General features: G+C 42.4%; 1 protein-coding gene across 6 annotated transcripts in view; it reads left to right on the forward strand.

Moving 5' to 3' along the window:
* pacs2 (phosphofurin acidic cluster sorting protein 2) overlaps window positions 1–15,169 on the forward strand; it is a 303,100-nt gene that overhangs the window by 177,321 nt on the left and 110,610 nt on the right. For all 6 annotated transcript variants that reach the window (XM_072265280.1, XM_072265298.1, XM_072265287.1 and 3 more), the window contains exons 4-6: window positions 2,856–2,981; window positions 6,913–7,075; window positions 13,048–13,121. In XM_072265280.1, coding sequence (XP_072121381.1) covers window positions 2,856–2,981; window positions 6,913–7,075; window positions 13,048–13,121 — 363 coding nt within the window. The remainder of the gene's footprint in view (window positions 1–2,855; window positions 2,982–6,912; window positions 7,076–13,047; window positions 13,122–15,169) is intronic.

The following is a 15,169-nucleotide window of genomic DNA, read 5'->3' on the forward strand; positions in this document are numbered from 1 at the left end:
GTAAATTGACTGGTTGCATCACAGCATGTTATGGAAACACCAATGTCCTTGAATGGAAAAACCTCCAAAAAGTAGTGGATACAGCCCAGTCCGTAACGGGCTTACATCTACATGGAACGCTATCGCAAGAAAGTACTGCTGATTATCAAGGACTCCCACCATCCAGGGCAAGCTCTCCTCTTGCTACTGCCATCAGAAAGAAGGTATGGGAGCCTCAGGACCCACACCACCAGGTTCGGGCAGAGTTAATACCCCTCAAGCATCAGACTTTTGAACCAGTGATGATAACTTCACTCACCCCTTCACTGAACTGTTCCCACAACCTATGGGGTCACTTTCAAAGACTCTATAACTCACTTTCTTGATATTTATAGCTTATTTATTTATTATTATTATTTTTCCACATTTTGTATTTTCAGTTTGTTGTCTTTTGCACAATGATTGCTGTCTGCCCCGTTGTGTGCGGTTTTTCATTAATTCTATTGTGTTTCTTGTATTTACTGTGAATTCCCACAAGAAAATGAATCTGAGGGTTGTTTTTGTGTTCTTTGATAAGTTTACTTTGAACTTTGAAACGGAACAGAAAATACTGGAAGTGTTTAGCATGCCAGGCAACATCTGTGGGGAGAGAAATAAAGTTAGTGTTTCCCATTTGCACCTGCTACCGCCATCATTTCTGGCAGTCTGTACCAAGTCTGTTGTAAATTGTGACCTGGCACAGTGTGCCAGGAATGGTGGTGCTAGCAGATTCAAACGGGAATTTGATAAATACTTTGTAAAAGAGTAAAATGCAAAGCAACAGGGGAAAAAAGCAGGGTAATGGTTTTAATTGAAAGGCACTTTCAGTGAGCCAGTATTGGTATAATGAGACAGATATTACCATCTAGATCTACACTATAGATTGTTTATAAAATGCAGATTACATGCTGCAGGTGCACACTATCTCTCTGTTCTGAAGAGAGATTCTGTCACAGCTTTGAGAAAGAAAATTTCAAGTTGGCACACTCAACAGCTCTGTATTCACTCTTCGGATATGTTGCAAGATTTCTCAAGTCAGGTGTTCTGTTAATTAGAGATCAGTGAGGCTGATTATAGACTTTAATCCGCACAATTTCATTTCATTTTAGATAAGTGGATATGGTGCAAATAGCAGGGAAATATCGTGTCTGGTGCAGAATTGTGCTTTTCACTGTGTGATGTTTGTTCTCCTTTTACATTGCAGCAAAACTCTACCACTCGTCTGTATGCCAATAACTCTGTGCCTTTCTCTCTTTTGAATATTTACTTACCCTCTATGATTCAGTGGCTGCTTCTCAATCTCAGTCCTCGTGGGCATTATAGTAACAGTGTCTGCATAATTTATTGTCCATTTAAGATTCACTTTCAAGAAATTCCTTTCAAGAACTCTTCATCTGATGTTCTCGATATTTATTGCTTATTTATTATTATCATTTCTTTTGTATTTGCACAGTCTTTTGCACACTGCTTGTACGCCGAGTTGGTGCGGTCTTTCATTGATTCTATTATGGTTTTGGATTTATTGAGAATGCCTGCAAGAAAATGAATCTCAGTGTTGTATATGGTGATGTATAGGTACTTTGATTAAAAATTTACTTTGAACTCTGAAACTGAAAATGCCACTTCTTTTCTTCACACACTGAATCGCTTATTACCACATTTTATTACTTCAAATTTAGTTAACCCTTTTCATCGAATTAGAAAAATAAAAATTTCCCTGACTTTCCTTGAAGTCTCCTTTTGTGGATTTCCATTTGGAATATCGTACTGGTGAATCTATACTGTGTACCCTGCAGGGTTTTAATGCCCAGTCTATTAATGAGGCACCCAGTTAAGGAAACACAGAACAAGTAATTCATTTGTTGAGTCTGCATTGGGTAGTTAATAAGAAATTCTGTTTTGGTCACTTGCTGGTCACAGGAATAGTTGGAATGGTATATACATTGCACAGCATGGCACTTGAATGTACAATGGATAAAGAAGGCAGTGATGATTAGTGGAAGCATTGAAGTAGGAAGGCATGAGAATCTTGTAGAATATTGATAAGAAAACATCAGAAGTTGAATGTGATGCATCTGGAATAACATGGCAAATTATTTTTTAACCTAAGGCTTAAAAATTATCCTTCATAGGCTGCTACCTAAATGCTGTAAAGTATTAATTCTTATGCGCATCAAAGGTTATAACTGTTTTTAGCATACTGTTGATACAAGGCCAAAATTAATAACAGTAATTGGTCTATGATTTAATATTTGTCTTGTGAAGGTAATTCTTTGCTGTTTTGATTTATGCAAATTTATAAAACACCAAATACCATTGTGCTAATGTTCTTTTGTTTTCCAGTTCAAGCACACACAGATATTTAACACTCTGTGCTTTAAGTAAGGTATCCATTTGAGGTTGTACAGTGATATGCAGGGAACTTGGTATGAAATCCTTCCCACACTTCTGCGAGGTGTAAGTGGGCAAGGAACCTGTGAAGAATCTCTGTCCTCAGCAATGAGTGTGGAGAAGCTGCCCATGAGAGCTTCTGTTAGTTGGGCAGGGTGACTGATGAGATTAAGAGCGGGGGCTTGGGACCTGAGGCTGCACCTTGGTCAATACAGTGAGTTGGACAAATTCCAGTGACTGGCAGGATCTGTTGAAAGACTCCTCAGATCCTGTGCACGGCCTCAACCCTTTAAAAAGATGACAGTTGCTGCTCTCTTCTCTTCTTTTGTTTGGCTGCACAGTTCTCTGTGGGCTGGAAATTTCTCTGTTGTTACAAGCTCAATAGCCACCAACCAGCATTTCAACAGCTTTGATTAATGTACCACTTTTTTCTTTGTTCCCAACAGTACCCACATTTTCTCAAAAGGGAGGGCAACAAACTGCAAATCATGCTTCAGAGACGAAAGCGGTACAAGAACCGGACCATTCTGGGATACAAGACTCTGGCGGTGGGCTCCATTAACATGGCTGAGGTGAGACAAAGTGTCTGTGTTTGTCACCATTCAATCCTCTGTTACTGGGACTAACTTGACTTTATATAGTTATATCATTCATGCTATCTGCTACAAAAAACAAATATCACAAAGATAAACAACAGGAATTCTGCAGATGCTGGAAATTCAAGCAACACACATCAAAGTTGCTGGTGAACGCAGCAGGCCAGGCAGCATCTGTAGGAAGAGGTGCAGTCGACGTTTCAGGCCGAGACCCTTTGTCAGGACCAACTGAAGGAAGAGTGAGTAAGGGATTTGAAAGTTGGAGGGGGAGGGGGAGATCCAAAATGATAGGAGAAGACAGCAGGGGGAGGGATGGAGCCAAGAGCTGGACAGGTGATTGGCAAAAAGGGATACGAGAGGATCATGGGACAGGAGGTCCGGGAAGAAAGACAAGTGGGGGGGGGACCCAGAGGATGGGCAAGAGGTATATTCAGAGGGACAGAGGGAGAAAAAGGAGAGTGAGAGAAAGAATGTGTGCATAAAAATAAGTAACAGATGGGGTACGGGGGGAGGTGGGGCCTAGCGGAAGTTAGAGAAGTCGATGTTCATGCCATCAGGTTGGAGGCTACCCAGACGGAATATAAGGTGTTGTTCCTCCAACCTGAGTGTGGCTTCATCTTTACAGTAGAGGAGGCCGTGGATAGACATGTCAGAATGGGAATGGGATGTGGAATTAAAATGTGTGGCCACTGGGAGATCCTGCTTTCTGTGGCAGACAGAGCGTAGATGTTCAGCAAAGCGGTCTCCCAGTCTGCGTCGGGTCTCGCCAATATATAAGAGGCCACATCGGGAGCACCGGACGCAGTATATCACCCCAGTTGACTCACAGATGAAGTGTTGCCTCACCTGGAAGGACTGTTGGGGCCCTGAATGGTGGTGAGGGAGGAAGTGTAAGGGCATGTGTAGCACTTGTTCCGCTTACACGGATAAGTGCCAGGAGGGAGATCAGTGGGGAGGGATGGGGGGGACGAATGGACAAGGGAGTTGCGTAGGGAGCGATCCCTGCGGAATGCAGAAAGAGGGGGGGGAGGGAAATTCTGACTCTCACAGCTATCTGGACTATTCCTCTTCTCACCCTGTCTCTTGCAAAAACGCCATCCCCTTCTCGCAATTCCTCCGTCTCCGCCGCATCTGCTCTCAGGATGAGGCTTTTCATTCTAGGACGAGGGAGATATCTTCATTTTTTAAAGAAAGGGGCTTCCCTTCCTCCACTATCAACTCTGCTCTTAAACGCATCTCCCCCATTTCACGTACATCTGCTCTCACTCCATCCTCCCGCCACCCCACTAGGAATAGGGTTCCCCTGGTCCTCACCTACCACCCCACCAGCCTCCGGGTCCAACATATAATTCTCCGTAACTTCCGCCACCTCCAACGGGATCCCACCACTAAGCACATCTTTCCCTCCCCGCCTCTCTCTGCATTCCGCAAGGATCGCTCCCTACACAACTCCCTTGTCCATTCGTTCCCCCCATCCTTCCCCACTGATCTCCCTCCTGGCACTTATCCGTGTAAGCGGAACAAGTGCTACACATGCTCTTACACTTCCTCCCTTACCACCATTCAGGGCCCCAAACAGTCCTTCCAGGTGAGGCAACACTTCACCTGTGAGTCGACTGGGGTGATATACTGCGTCCGGTGCTCCCGATGTGGCCTTTTATATATTGGCGAGACCCGACGCAGACTGGGAGACCGCTTTGCTGAACATCTACGCTCTGTCCGCCAGAGAAAGCAGGATCTCCCAGTGGCCACACATTTTAATTCCACATCCCATTCCCATTCTGACATGTCTATCCACGGCCTCCTCTACTGTAAAGATGAAGCCACACTCAGGTTGGAGGAACAACACCTTATATTCCGTCTGGGTAGCCTCCAACCTGATGGCATGAACATCGACTTCTCTAACTTCCGCTAGGCCCCACCTCCCCCTCGTACCCCATCTGTTACTTATTTTTATGCACACATTCTTTCTCTCACTCTCCTTTTCCTCCCTCTGTCCCTCTGAATATACCTCTTGCCCATCCTCTGGGTCCCCCCCCCCCTCTGTCTTTCTTCCCGGACCTCCTGTCCCATGATCCTCTTGTATCCCCTTTTGCCAATCACCTGTCCAGCTCTTGGCTCCATCCCTCCCCCTCCTGTCTTCTCCTATCATTTTGGATCTCCCCCTCCCCCTCCAACTTTCAAATCCCTTACTCACTCTTCCTTCAGTTAGTCCTGACAAAGGGTCTCGGCCTGAAACGTCGACTGTACCTCTTCCTGGTGATGCTGCCTGGCCTGCTGCGTTCACCAGCAACTTCGATGTGTGTTGCTATCACAAAGATATACAGCATAGAAACAGGCTGTTTGACCCATTAGGTCCATACCAATCATCAACCATCCATTTATGTTAGTCCTACTCCAACACCATTTTATTCTCCCCATATTCACATCACTTCCCTCAGATTCTACCACTCAACACACAAGCATCAAATAACAGCATACTTAATCTGAAGGAATAGGTTTCAATTGGTACACTTAATGTCAGAGAAATGTATACAATATACATCCTGAAATTCTTTATCTTCACAAACATCCACAAAAACAGCGGATTTCCCCAAAGAATGAATGAAGTTAAATGTTAGAACCCCAAAGCCCCCAACAACTCCAGCAACAAAGCAACGACAACACTGCCCCCACCAGCAAAAAAAGTATTGGCACCCCCCCCCACCGAGCACTCAAGTTTGCAGCAAAGCATCAATAAAGACACAAACCTGCGGTACCTCAAGAGTACTTATTCACCCAATAATTCGACATACCACAGGCTCTCTCTCTCCCTAATAAGGGAAAAAGAGGTGTTCCCATTTAATATTAAATATTAAAAAGCAGAAGATCTGTTTTCGATATTAATCTACCAACCTGCATGTCTTTTGGGATATGGGGAAAAATCCGGAGCATCCGGAGGAAACCCATGTGGTCAGATGGAGAACATGTAAACTTGGCACAGATTCACAACTTTCCAGGTTATTAAAAGCAAATTTGCATTTATATTACATACTTCACATGCTTTCAGTGGGTTCCAAATCGGTTGAGCTTTTTTGAAATGTAAAAGCTGTTATAATGTCAGATGCACAGCAACCAATTTACCTATAGTAAGTTCCCCCAAGCAACAGTGTAATAAAGACTATGTAATCTGTTCTAGAAATGTGATAGTGGTGAATATTTGTCCTTTATATATGAGTGGAATTCCTCTGTACTTCATTGTGACAGAGCCTTGGAATTCCTTATGCCCACTTGAAAGAAACTAATAGTTTGGTTTAACCGATGGCCCTATAGCAGTGCAGAACTCCATTGTTTCTGCACTGGATTGTCAGCACTCATTTTCATGTTCAAATGTCTAAGGTGGGACTGCCACCCACAATCCTAGATTAAGGGAAAAAATGCTACAAAACTGATCCACAATGTATCATGCCTAAGACAGTTACTGAAAATCAAAAAGAAACTGTAGGCATTGAAAGTCTGAAATAAAAATTCCGAGCATTCCAGAAAAAACTCAGCATGTCAGGTGGCTTCTGTGCAAAGAAAAACATTAATAGTTATGCACACAAAATGCTGCAGGAGCTCAGCAAGATAGGCAGCATCTATGGAGGGGAATAAGCAGTTGATGTTTCGGGCCGTGACCGGCAGAATCTAGAATAAGAAGGTGGGGGGAGGGGAAGGGATGCAAACTGGCGGGTGATAGGTGAGACCAGGTGAGAGGGAAGGTGGATGGGGGATGAAGATAAATAGTTAAATCTGGATGCTAACTGTTACTTTGCACAGGAAGAGCAGGGTAAGATCTGTGGAGTTCTGGTCAACTGACAATAAAACTAGAGTAGAAGCAACATTTTCAAGTACTAATTATATTTATTTCTGCTTTTTTTGTACACAGGTAATGCAGCATCCAACTGAAGGTGGCCAGGTCCTCACTCTGCTCAGTAATCTAAAGCAAGCAGCAATAAAAGTGGCTGAAATCTGGATCTTTGCATTGTCTAGCCAGCCAATCGACCATGAAGACAGTGCAATGCAACCTGGTCAAAAAATAAAATCAACAGGTGAGATGGGATGTATCATAAGTTATTTTGTAGGAATATGTATATTGAAAAATTAATTCCATGTATTCCTATAATCAGTACAATTATTCAATTGAGAGGTGTTCAGGTTTATTAACAAGGGAACTGTCTTAATCCAGAAATATACTCTGAGTTTATTTAGTGTCTCAACACCAATGTATAACAGGAAAAGTGACTTTCTTGTGACAGAGAAAGAGCAATTGTTGTGACACAGAAAGAGCTTTCAACTCTTTGCTGGTTCTTGGATCAATCCTGTATCCCCAACTAATTTCCTCGTAACCTCAACTTTCACACACCCATTAACCCTTTCACTATTGCTCCCTCAAGCCCATTTCTCCCACCACTCATCTACACAAGGGATAATGCACAACAGACTTTTAACAAACAATCAGCATGGCTTTTGGGGAGAACTTAAACTAGAGTTGCTGGGGGGTGGGAACCGAACTGGAGAAATGGAGGAAGGGGTGGTTGGCTCACAAATAGAGAAAGCTTGGAGACCGTGCGAGAGTGAGGATAGGCAGGTCATAGAACATAGAATAGTACAGCACGTTACAGGCCCTTTGGCCCACAATGTTGTGCCGACCCTCAAACCCTGCCTCCCATATAACCCCCCCACCTTAAATTCCTCCATATACCTGTCTAGTAGTCTCTTAAACTTCACTAGTGTATCTGCCTCCACCACTGACTCAGGCAGTGCATTCCACATACCAACCACTCTCTGAGTAAAAAACCTTCCTCTAATATCCCCCTTGAACTTCCCACCCCTTACCTTAAAGCTATGTCCTCTTGTATTGAGCAGTGGTGCCCTGGGGAAGAGGCTCTGGCTATCCACTCTATCTATTCCTCTTATTGTCTTGTACACCTCTATCATGTCTCCTCTCATCCTCCTTCTCTCAAAGAGTAAAGCCCTAGCTCCCTTAATCTCTGATCATAATGCATACTCTCTAAACCAGGCAGCATCCTGGTAAATCTCCTCTGTACCCTTTCCAATGCTTCCACATCCTCCCTAAAGTGAGGCGAACAGAACTGGACACAGTACTCCAAGTGTGGCCTAACCAGAGTTTTATAGAGCTGCATCATTACCCTGCGACTCTTATACTCTATCTCTTGACTTATGAAAGCTAACACTCCATAAGCTTTCCTAACTACCCTATCTACCTGTGAGACAACTTTCAGGGATCTGTGGACATGTACCCCCAGATCCCTCTGCTGCTCCACACTTCCAAGTATCCTGCCATTTACTTTGTACTCTGCCTTGGAGTTTGTTCTTCCTGGTCAAGCGTACCAGGAAGGTACCACCAAAGTGTACCACCTCATACTTCTCCGGGTTGAACTCCATCTGCCACTTCTGAGCCCACTTCTGCATCCTATCAATGTCTCTCTGCAATCTTCGACAATCCTCTACACTATCTACAACACCACCAACCTTTGTGTCGTCTGCAGACTTGCCAACCCACCCTTCTACCCCAACATCCAGGTCGTTAATAAAAATCACAAAAAGTAGAGGCCCCAGAACCAATCTTTGTGGGACACCACTAGTCACAATCCTCCAACCTGAATGTACTCATTCCACTACGACCCTCTGCCTTCTGCAGGCAAGCCAATTCTGAATCCACCTGGCCAAACTTCCCTGGATCTCATGCCTTCTGACTTTCTGAATAAGCCTGCCGTGTGGAACCTTGTCAAATGCCTTACTAAAATCCATATAGATCACATCCACTGCACTATCCTCATCTATATGCCTGGTCACCTCCTCAAAGAACTCTTTCAGGCTTGTTAGACATGATCTGCCCTTCACAAAGCCATGCTGACTGTCCCTGATCAGACCATGATTCTCTAAATGCCCATAGATCCTATCTCTAAGAATTTTTTCCAACAGCTTTCCCACCACAGACTTAAGGCTCACTGGTCTATAATTATCCGGACTGTCCAGATTGGAAAGGGCTACGCTCAGACTGATGGTTTAAGATGTGTCTAATGCAAGAAACATCATGAATAAAACAGATAATCTTAGTGTGTTGCTCAGTACTTGGAGCTATGATGTTGTGGCCATTACAGAGACTTGGATGGCTCAGGGGCAGGAATGGTTACTTAAGAGTACCAGGCTTTAGATGTTTCAGATAGCACAGGGAGGGAGGCGAGGGAAGAAAAAGAGGTGGGCGGCGTAGCACTATTGATCAGAGATAGTGTCATGGCTGCAGAAAAGGAGGAAGTCATGGAGGGATTGTGTGCGGAGTCTCTGTGGGTAGATGTTAGGAACAGCAAGGGGTCAGTAACTCTACTGGCTGTTTTTTATAGACCACCCAATAGTAACAGGGCCATCGAGGAGCAGATAGGGAGACAGATTCTGGAAAGGTGTAATAATAACAGTGTTGTCATGGTGGGAGATTTTAATTTCCCCAATATTGATTGGTATCTTCCTAGAGCAAGGGATTTAGATGAGGTGGAGTTTGTTAGGTGTGTTCAGGAAGGTTTCCTGACACAATATGCAGATAAGCCTACAAGAGGAGAGGCTGTACTTGATCTGGTATTGGGAAATGAACCTGGTCAGGTGTCAGGGCTCTCAGTGGGAGAGCTTTTTGGAGATAGTGATCACAATTCTATCTCCTTTACCAAAGCATTGGAGAGGGATAGGAACAGACAAGTTAGGAAAGCATTTAATTGGAGTAAGGGGAAATAGGAAACTATCAGGCAGGAACTTGGAAGCATAAATTGGAAATAGATGTTCTCAGGGAAAAGTACGGCAGAAATGTGGCAAATGCTCAGGGGACATTTGCATGGTGTTCTACATACCTACGTTCCAATGAAACAGGGAAAGGATGGTAAAGTACAGGAACCATGGTGTACAAAGGCTGTTGAAAATCTAGTCAAGAAGAAAAGAAAAGCTTATGAAAGGTTCAGAAAAATAGGCTATGATAGAGATCTAGAAAATTATAAGGCTAGCAGGAAGGAGCTTAAGAATGAAATTAGGAGAGCCAGAAGGGGCCACGAGAAGGCCTTAGTGAGCAGGATTAAAGAAAATCCCAAGGCATTCTACAAATATGTGAAGAGCAAGAGGATAAGACATAAGAGAATAGGACCAATCAAGTGTGACAGTGGAAAAGTGTGTATGGAACTGCAGGAGATAGCAGAGGTACTTAATCTATACTTTGCTTCAGTATTCACTATGGAACAGGATCTTGGCGATTGTAGGGATGACTTACAGTGGATTGAAAAGCTTGAGCATACAGACATTAAGAAAGAGGATGTGCTGGAGTTTTTGGAAACCATCAAATTGACTAAGTCTCTGGTACCGGACGAGATGTACTCCAGGCTACTGTGGGAGGTGAGGGAGGAAATTGCTGAGCCTCTGGTAATAATCTTTGCATCATCAATGGGGATGGGAGAGGTTCCAGAGGATTGGAGGGTTGCAGATGTCGTTCCGTTATTCAAGAAAGGGAGTAGAGGTAGCCCAGGAAATTATAGACCAGTGAGTCTTACTTCAGTGGTTGGTAAGTTGATGGAAAAGATCTTGAGAGACAGGATTTATGAACATTTGGAGAGGCATATTATGATTAGGAATAGTCAGCATGGTTTTGTCAAAGGCAGGTCGTGCCTTATGAGCCTGATTGAATTTTTTGAGGCTGTGACTAAACATGTTGATGATGGTAGAGCAGTAGATGTGGTGTATATGGATTTCAGCAAAGCATTTGATAAGGTACCCCATGCAAGGCTTATTGAGAAAGTAAGGAGGCATGGGATCCATGGGGACCTTGCTTTGTGGATCCATAATTGGCATAGAGAGGTTGTAGACGGGTCATATTCTGCATGGAGGTCGGTGACCAGTGGTGTGCCTCAGGGATCTGTTCTGGCACCCCTTCTCTTTGTGATTTTTATAAATGACCTGGATGAGGAAATGGAGGGATGGGTTAGTAAATTTGCTGATTACACAAAGGTTGGGGGTGTTGTGGATAGTGTGGAGGGCTGTCAGAGGTTACTGCAGGACATCGATAGAATGCAAAACTGGGCTGAGAAGTGGCAGATGGAGTTCAGCCCAAATAAGTGTGAGGTGGTACATTTTGGTAGGTCAAATATGATGGTAGAATATCGTATTAATGGTAAGCCTCTTGGCAGTATGGAGAATCAGAGGGATCTTGGGGTCTGAGTCCATAGAACACTCAAAGCTGCTGCGCAGGTTGACTGTGTGGTTAAGAAGGCATTTGGTGCATTGGCCTTCATCAACCATGGGATTGAGTTTAAGAGCTGAGAAGTAATGTTACAGCTATATAGGACCCTAGTCAAACCCCACTTGGAGTACTGTGCTCAGTTCTGGTCACCTCACTACAGGAAGGATGTGGAAACCATAGAAAGGGTGCAAAGGAGATTTACCAAGGATGTTGCCTGGATTGGGGAGCATGCCTTATGAGAATAGGTTGAGCGAACTCAGCCTTTTCTCCTTGGAGCAGCGGAGGATGAGATGTGACCTGATAGAGGTGTAGAAGATGATGAGAAGCATTGATCGTGAGGATAGTCAGAGGCTTTTTCCCAGGGCTGAAATGGTTAACATGAGAGGGCACATTTTTAAGGTGCTTGGAAGTAGGTACAGAGATGTCAGGGGTAAGTTTTTTACGTAGAGATTGGTGAGTGCATGGAATGGACTGCCAGCAACGGTGGTGGAGATGGATACAATAGGGTCTTTTAAGAGACTCCTGGATAGGTACATTGAGCTTAGAGAAATAGAGAGCTATGGGTAACCCTAGGTAATTTCTAAAGTAAGTATATGTTCAGCACAGCATTGTGGGCCGAAGGGCCTGGATTGTGCTGTAGGTTTTCTATGTTTCTATGTCTTTTAGGTGTGGGAGGAAACTGGAGAACCCAGGGAACTAACAAGTGGACAGAGTGTGTAAGCAATATAGTTTCTTATCCTAGCTGTCTAGCTTTTATTTGCAGTTCTTATTTAGTGTATATCCTTCAATGAAATATATTCTTTTGCTCTGTTTCCCCCAGCTCTGGTTTTGTCCCTTTGTCAAAGTGCTGATCGCATTGTAGCTGCTTTCCAGAACCTTGCCCTTGCTGCTCAGTTTGTGAGATTCAGCTGTAGATATTAATGGTTTAGTTGATGAAAATGGAGTCAGGCCCTGCATGTACCAGTAACAATCACAGGCCTGGATTGCCTGGAAAGTATCAAACAAATGTTTTTTCCTTCTGTTGTTCCAGCTTCCACCAAATTCAGTGTTATTACCTGTGCCACACACACAGGACTGAAGAAGGGTCTCAGCCCAAAACTTTGACTGATTACTCTTTTCCATAGATACTGCCTGGCCTGCTGAGTTCCTCCAGCATTTTGTGTGTGTTGCTTGGATTTCCAGCATGTGCAGATGTTCTTGTGTTTGTACCTCTGTTACACTGACTGAAATAAACTTAATCTGAAGTCATAGAATCCCTGAATAGAAAAGACCACTGTTCATCCTTCTGCCATTTGAAGGATATTGTTGTTGACTAATAATAGCCATTGGTTTCTTCTAACTAATCTAGAACAGATCTAGAGGTAAAATAATGCAATGTTTAGTGGATATGAGCTTTAAGAGCCCTGTACAAAATTACCTGTTGCATCCAAATATGCCACACCTACCATATATCCTCTCTTTAATTATCAGGGAATAGTTTATACGTGAAAGGTTTGGTACATTTACTGATCTAATCACCAGCAAGCAATTTAATAAAATTAGTTATACTATTTTTAACATGAATATGGATTTAGGGCCTTAAAACTATTTCTCCACATCATGCTTAGAATTTTAATAAAACCTAAGTCAATTACTGATTGCCTATGTTGTATTTACCATGGCAACTTCAGTTTGAGTTAAATTATAGATGTTTTGTAAAGAACTTGACTTATTATTTTAATCTGCTTCCAGCAGATTTGTTTTGTATGGCTGAAATAAATTTACAATCTGACATTTGTTATTTCATAGATAACTACTCAGAGGAAGAGTATGAAAGTTTTTCTTCTGAACAGGAAGCCAGTGATGATGCAGTCCAAGGGCATGTATGTAACACTAGAAATATCTCAAATGTTGCTTTGTATGTCTCCATTTGTGACCATAGCAGCTATCTCTACGTTTCTGCTTGTTTTCCCCCCACCCCCACCCCCACCCCCAAATCTCTCAATGCCCTTGAAGACTAAAAATATGATTCTCAATCATGATAATAAGCTAGTAGAGATTTCCAAAGATTCAAGACTGTGGGAAGAAATTTCTTCTCAATTCCATCTTAAGTGAGCAGCCTCTTATTCTGAAATTGTATTAGAGGAAGAGGAGGCCCCCACTCAGCAAGTTCCCAGTAAATTCATTTCAAATTTTTTTGTTTATTTTAAACTGACATAGATATAGATCCTACCTGCTCAACCCAACGTAGTGTTTAATTCCAAGAAACAACTTAGTTCAACGTCTGAACTGCCTCCAATGGAAGTATAGCCATTGTTGGATGCCTGTTTATTTTCTGATCCTGTGGGTTCTTCTGGAACTCAGGAATGACAAGCAGTCTTAAATTCTTAACGATCGTTTGTTTTAAAGTACAAAGAAACATACATATTCTAAGCAAACAAAATAAGGAGCTGATAAATGAAACAGAGGTGAATGAACAAAGAATGCAAAGATAAAAGAGAACAAAGATGGCGCCTTTGAAAAAAATATCACTTTTATAATTGAGATAACAGAAATTCCTTAGATAAAGAAAGCCGATCAATGATTGCACAATTACATCACGTGGGTAATGTGTTAATACTTAGCTATTGAAAAATGAGAAAGGTGATAAACTGCCAGTTTAACTGCTATACAGTTTTCTGCCAGTGAGTGGGGACAACCCACTGCATACTTTGAAAAGTACATGAGTTTGTGAAAAAGTACAATGATTAAAGATGCAACTTTAGTCTTACATTAATTCGTCTTATAAAAAGTATTAAAAAGTATCCAACACCATCCTTAAATTTGAGACCAAAAACATGCAGCATGCTCCAGGAGTAGTATCACCAGTACTCAGTTCCTGCTTATACACTCCATCTTGCATTTAGTCTTCTTAATTTCCTCCTGTGCTTGCCTTCTAACTTCTACTTCATGTGTGAGGATACCCAGTCTACTATAGCTTCTCTTCACTAAAGGGGTCCTGCTTTTCACCTTACTAAAGTCATTTCCCATATTATAGATCATCTGTCAAGTGTTTGCTCACATGTTTAACATATTTAGATTTCTTTACAGACAATGTGTACCCCTCAGAATTTGCTTTCCCTGCAGTCATTGAGTTCTCAGCAAATACATTGTACTTGGTCCTACCATAAAATAGTGATGTCCTCAGTGCTGCGCCCTGCAGTAACAGTTTGGCACCTTGAAAGTGTTCCATTTATCCCTTCTTCTCTTATTAGCACAGATGGAAGATTGTTTCAATTTCCTGTAATATTTCCAACTTTTCCTAGGCGACAGATGTCACACTAACTAACTTGTAGTTTCTTGTGTTCTGGTTTCTCCTCCACCCTCCCCACACCTCCATCCTAGAATTGGGAAATTGCATTTGCCATTTACCCATGCACTGAGACTTTGCAAATGGAAAGTTTGGAAGGCTACACCTAGGTTTTCTGCAGCCATTTATTTTCAGACTCTCTGATGGAGATCACCAGATTCAGGTTGTTTTCAGCTTTGAATCTTTTAGTTTGCCACTTTAATATTCCTTATTCTTTCCCTTTTGCCCTTGATTTTCTACTGTTATTGGGATTATTTTGGTGTATTTATCTGTGAAGAGAGTAACAAAATAATGTTCCAAACCCCTGTCTTATTTCCAATTATTAGTTCACCAGTCTTTTCCTCTGTGACCACGGTTTACTTTGGCTACTCTTTCACTTCTGGTGTATTTGTAGAAACTCTTAGTGCCCTTTTTGTTTCTTGTTATCTTTTCTCTTTTTATTATTTGTCATCCCTTGTCAATTTCTAGAATTTTGACCATCTTCTGGCCTGTTAATTGACATATTTAATGCTGTTTTTAATTTGCACGTTCCTTAGATTTAATGGATCTTCTCATTGAGTCTTTTCAATGTGCTACTATAGG

Source organism: Mobula birostris, chromosome 1, assembly GCF_030028105.1.
Source record: "Mobula birostris isolate sMobBir1 chromosome 1, sMobBir1.hap1, whole genome shotgun sequence".
NCBI lineage: Eukaryota > Metazoa > Chordata > Chondrichthyes > Myliobatiformes > Myliobatidae > Mobula > Mobula birostris.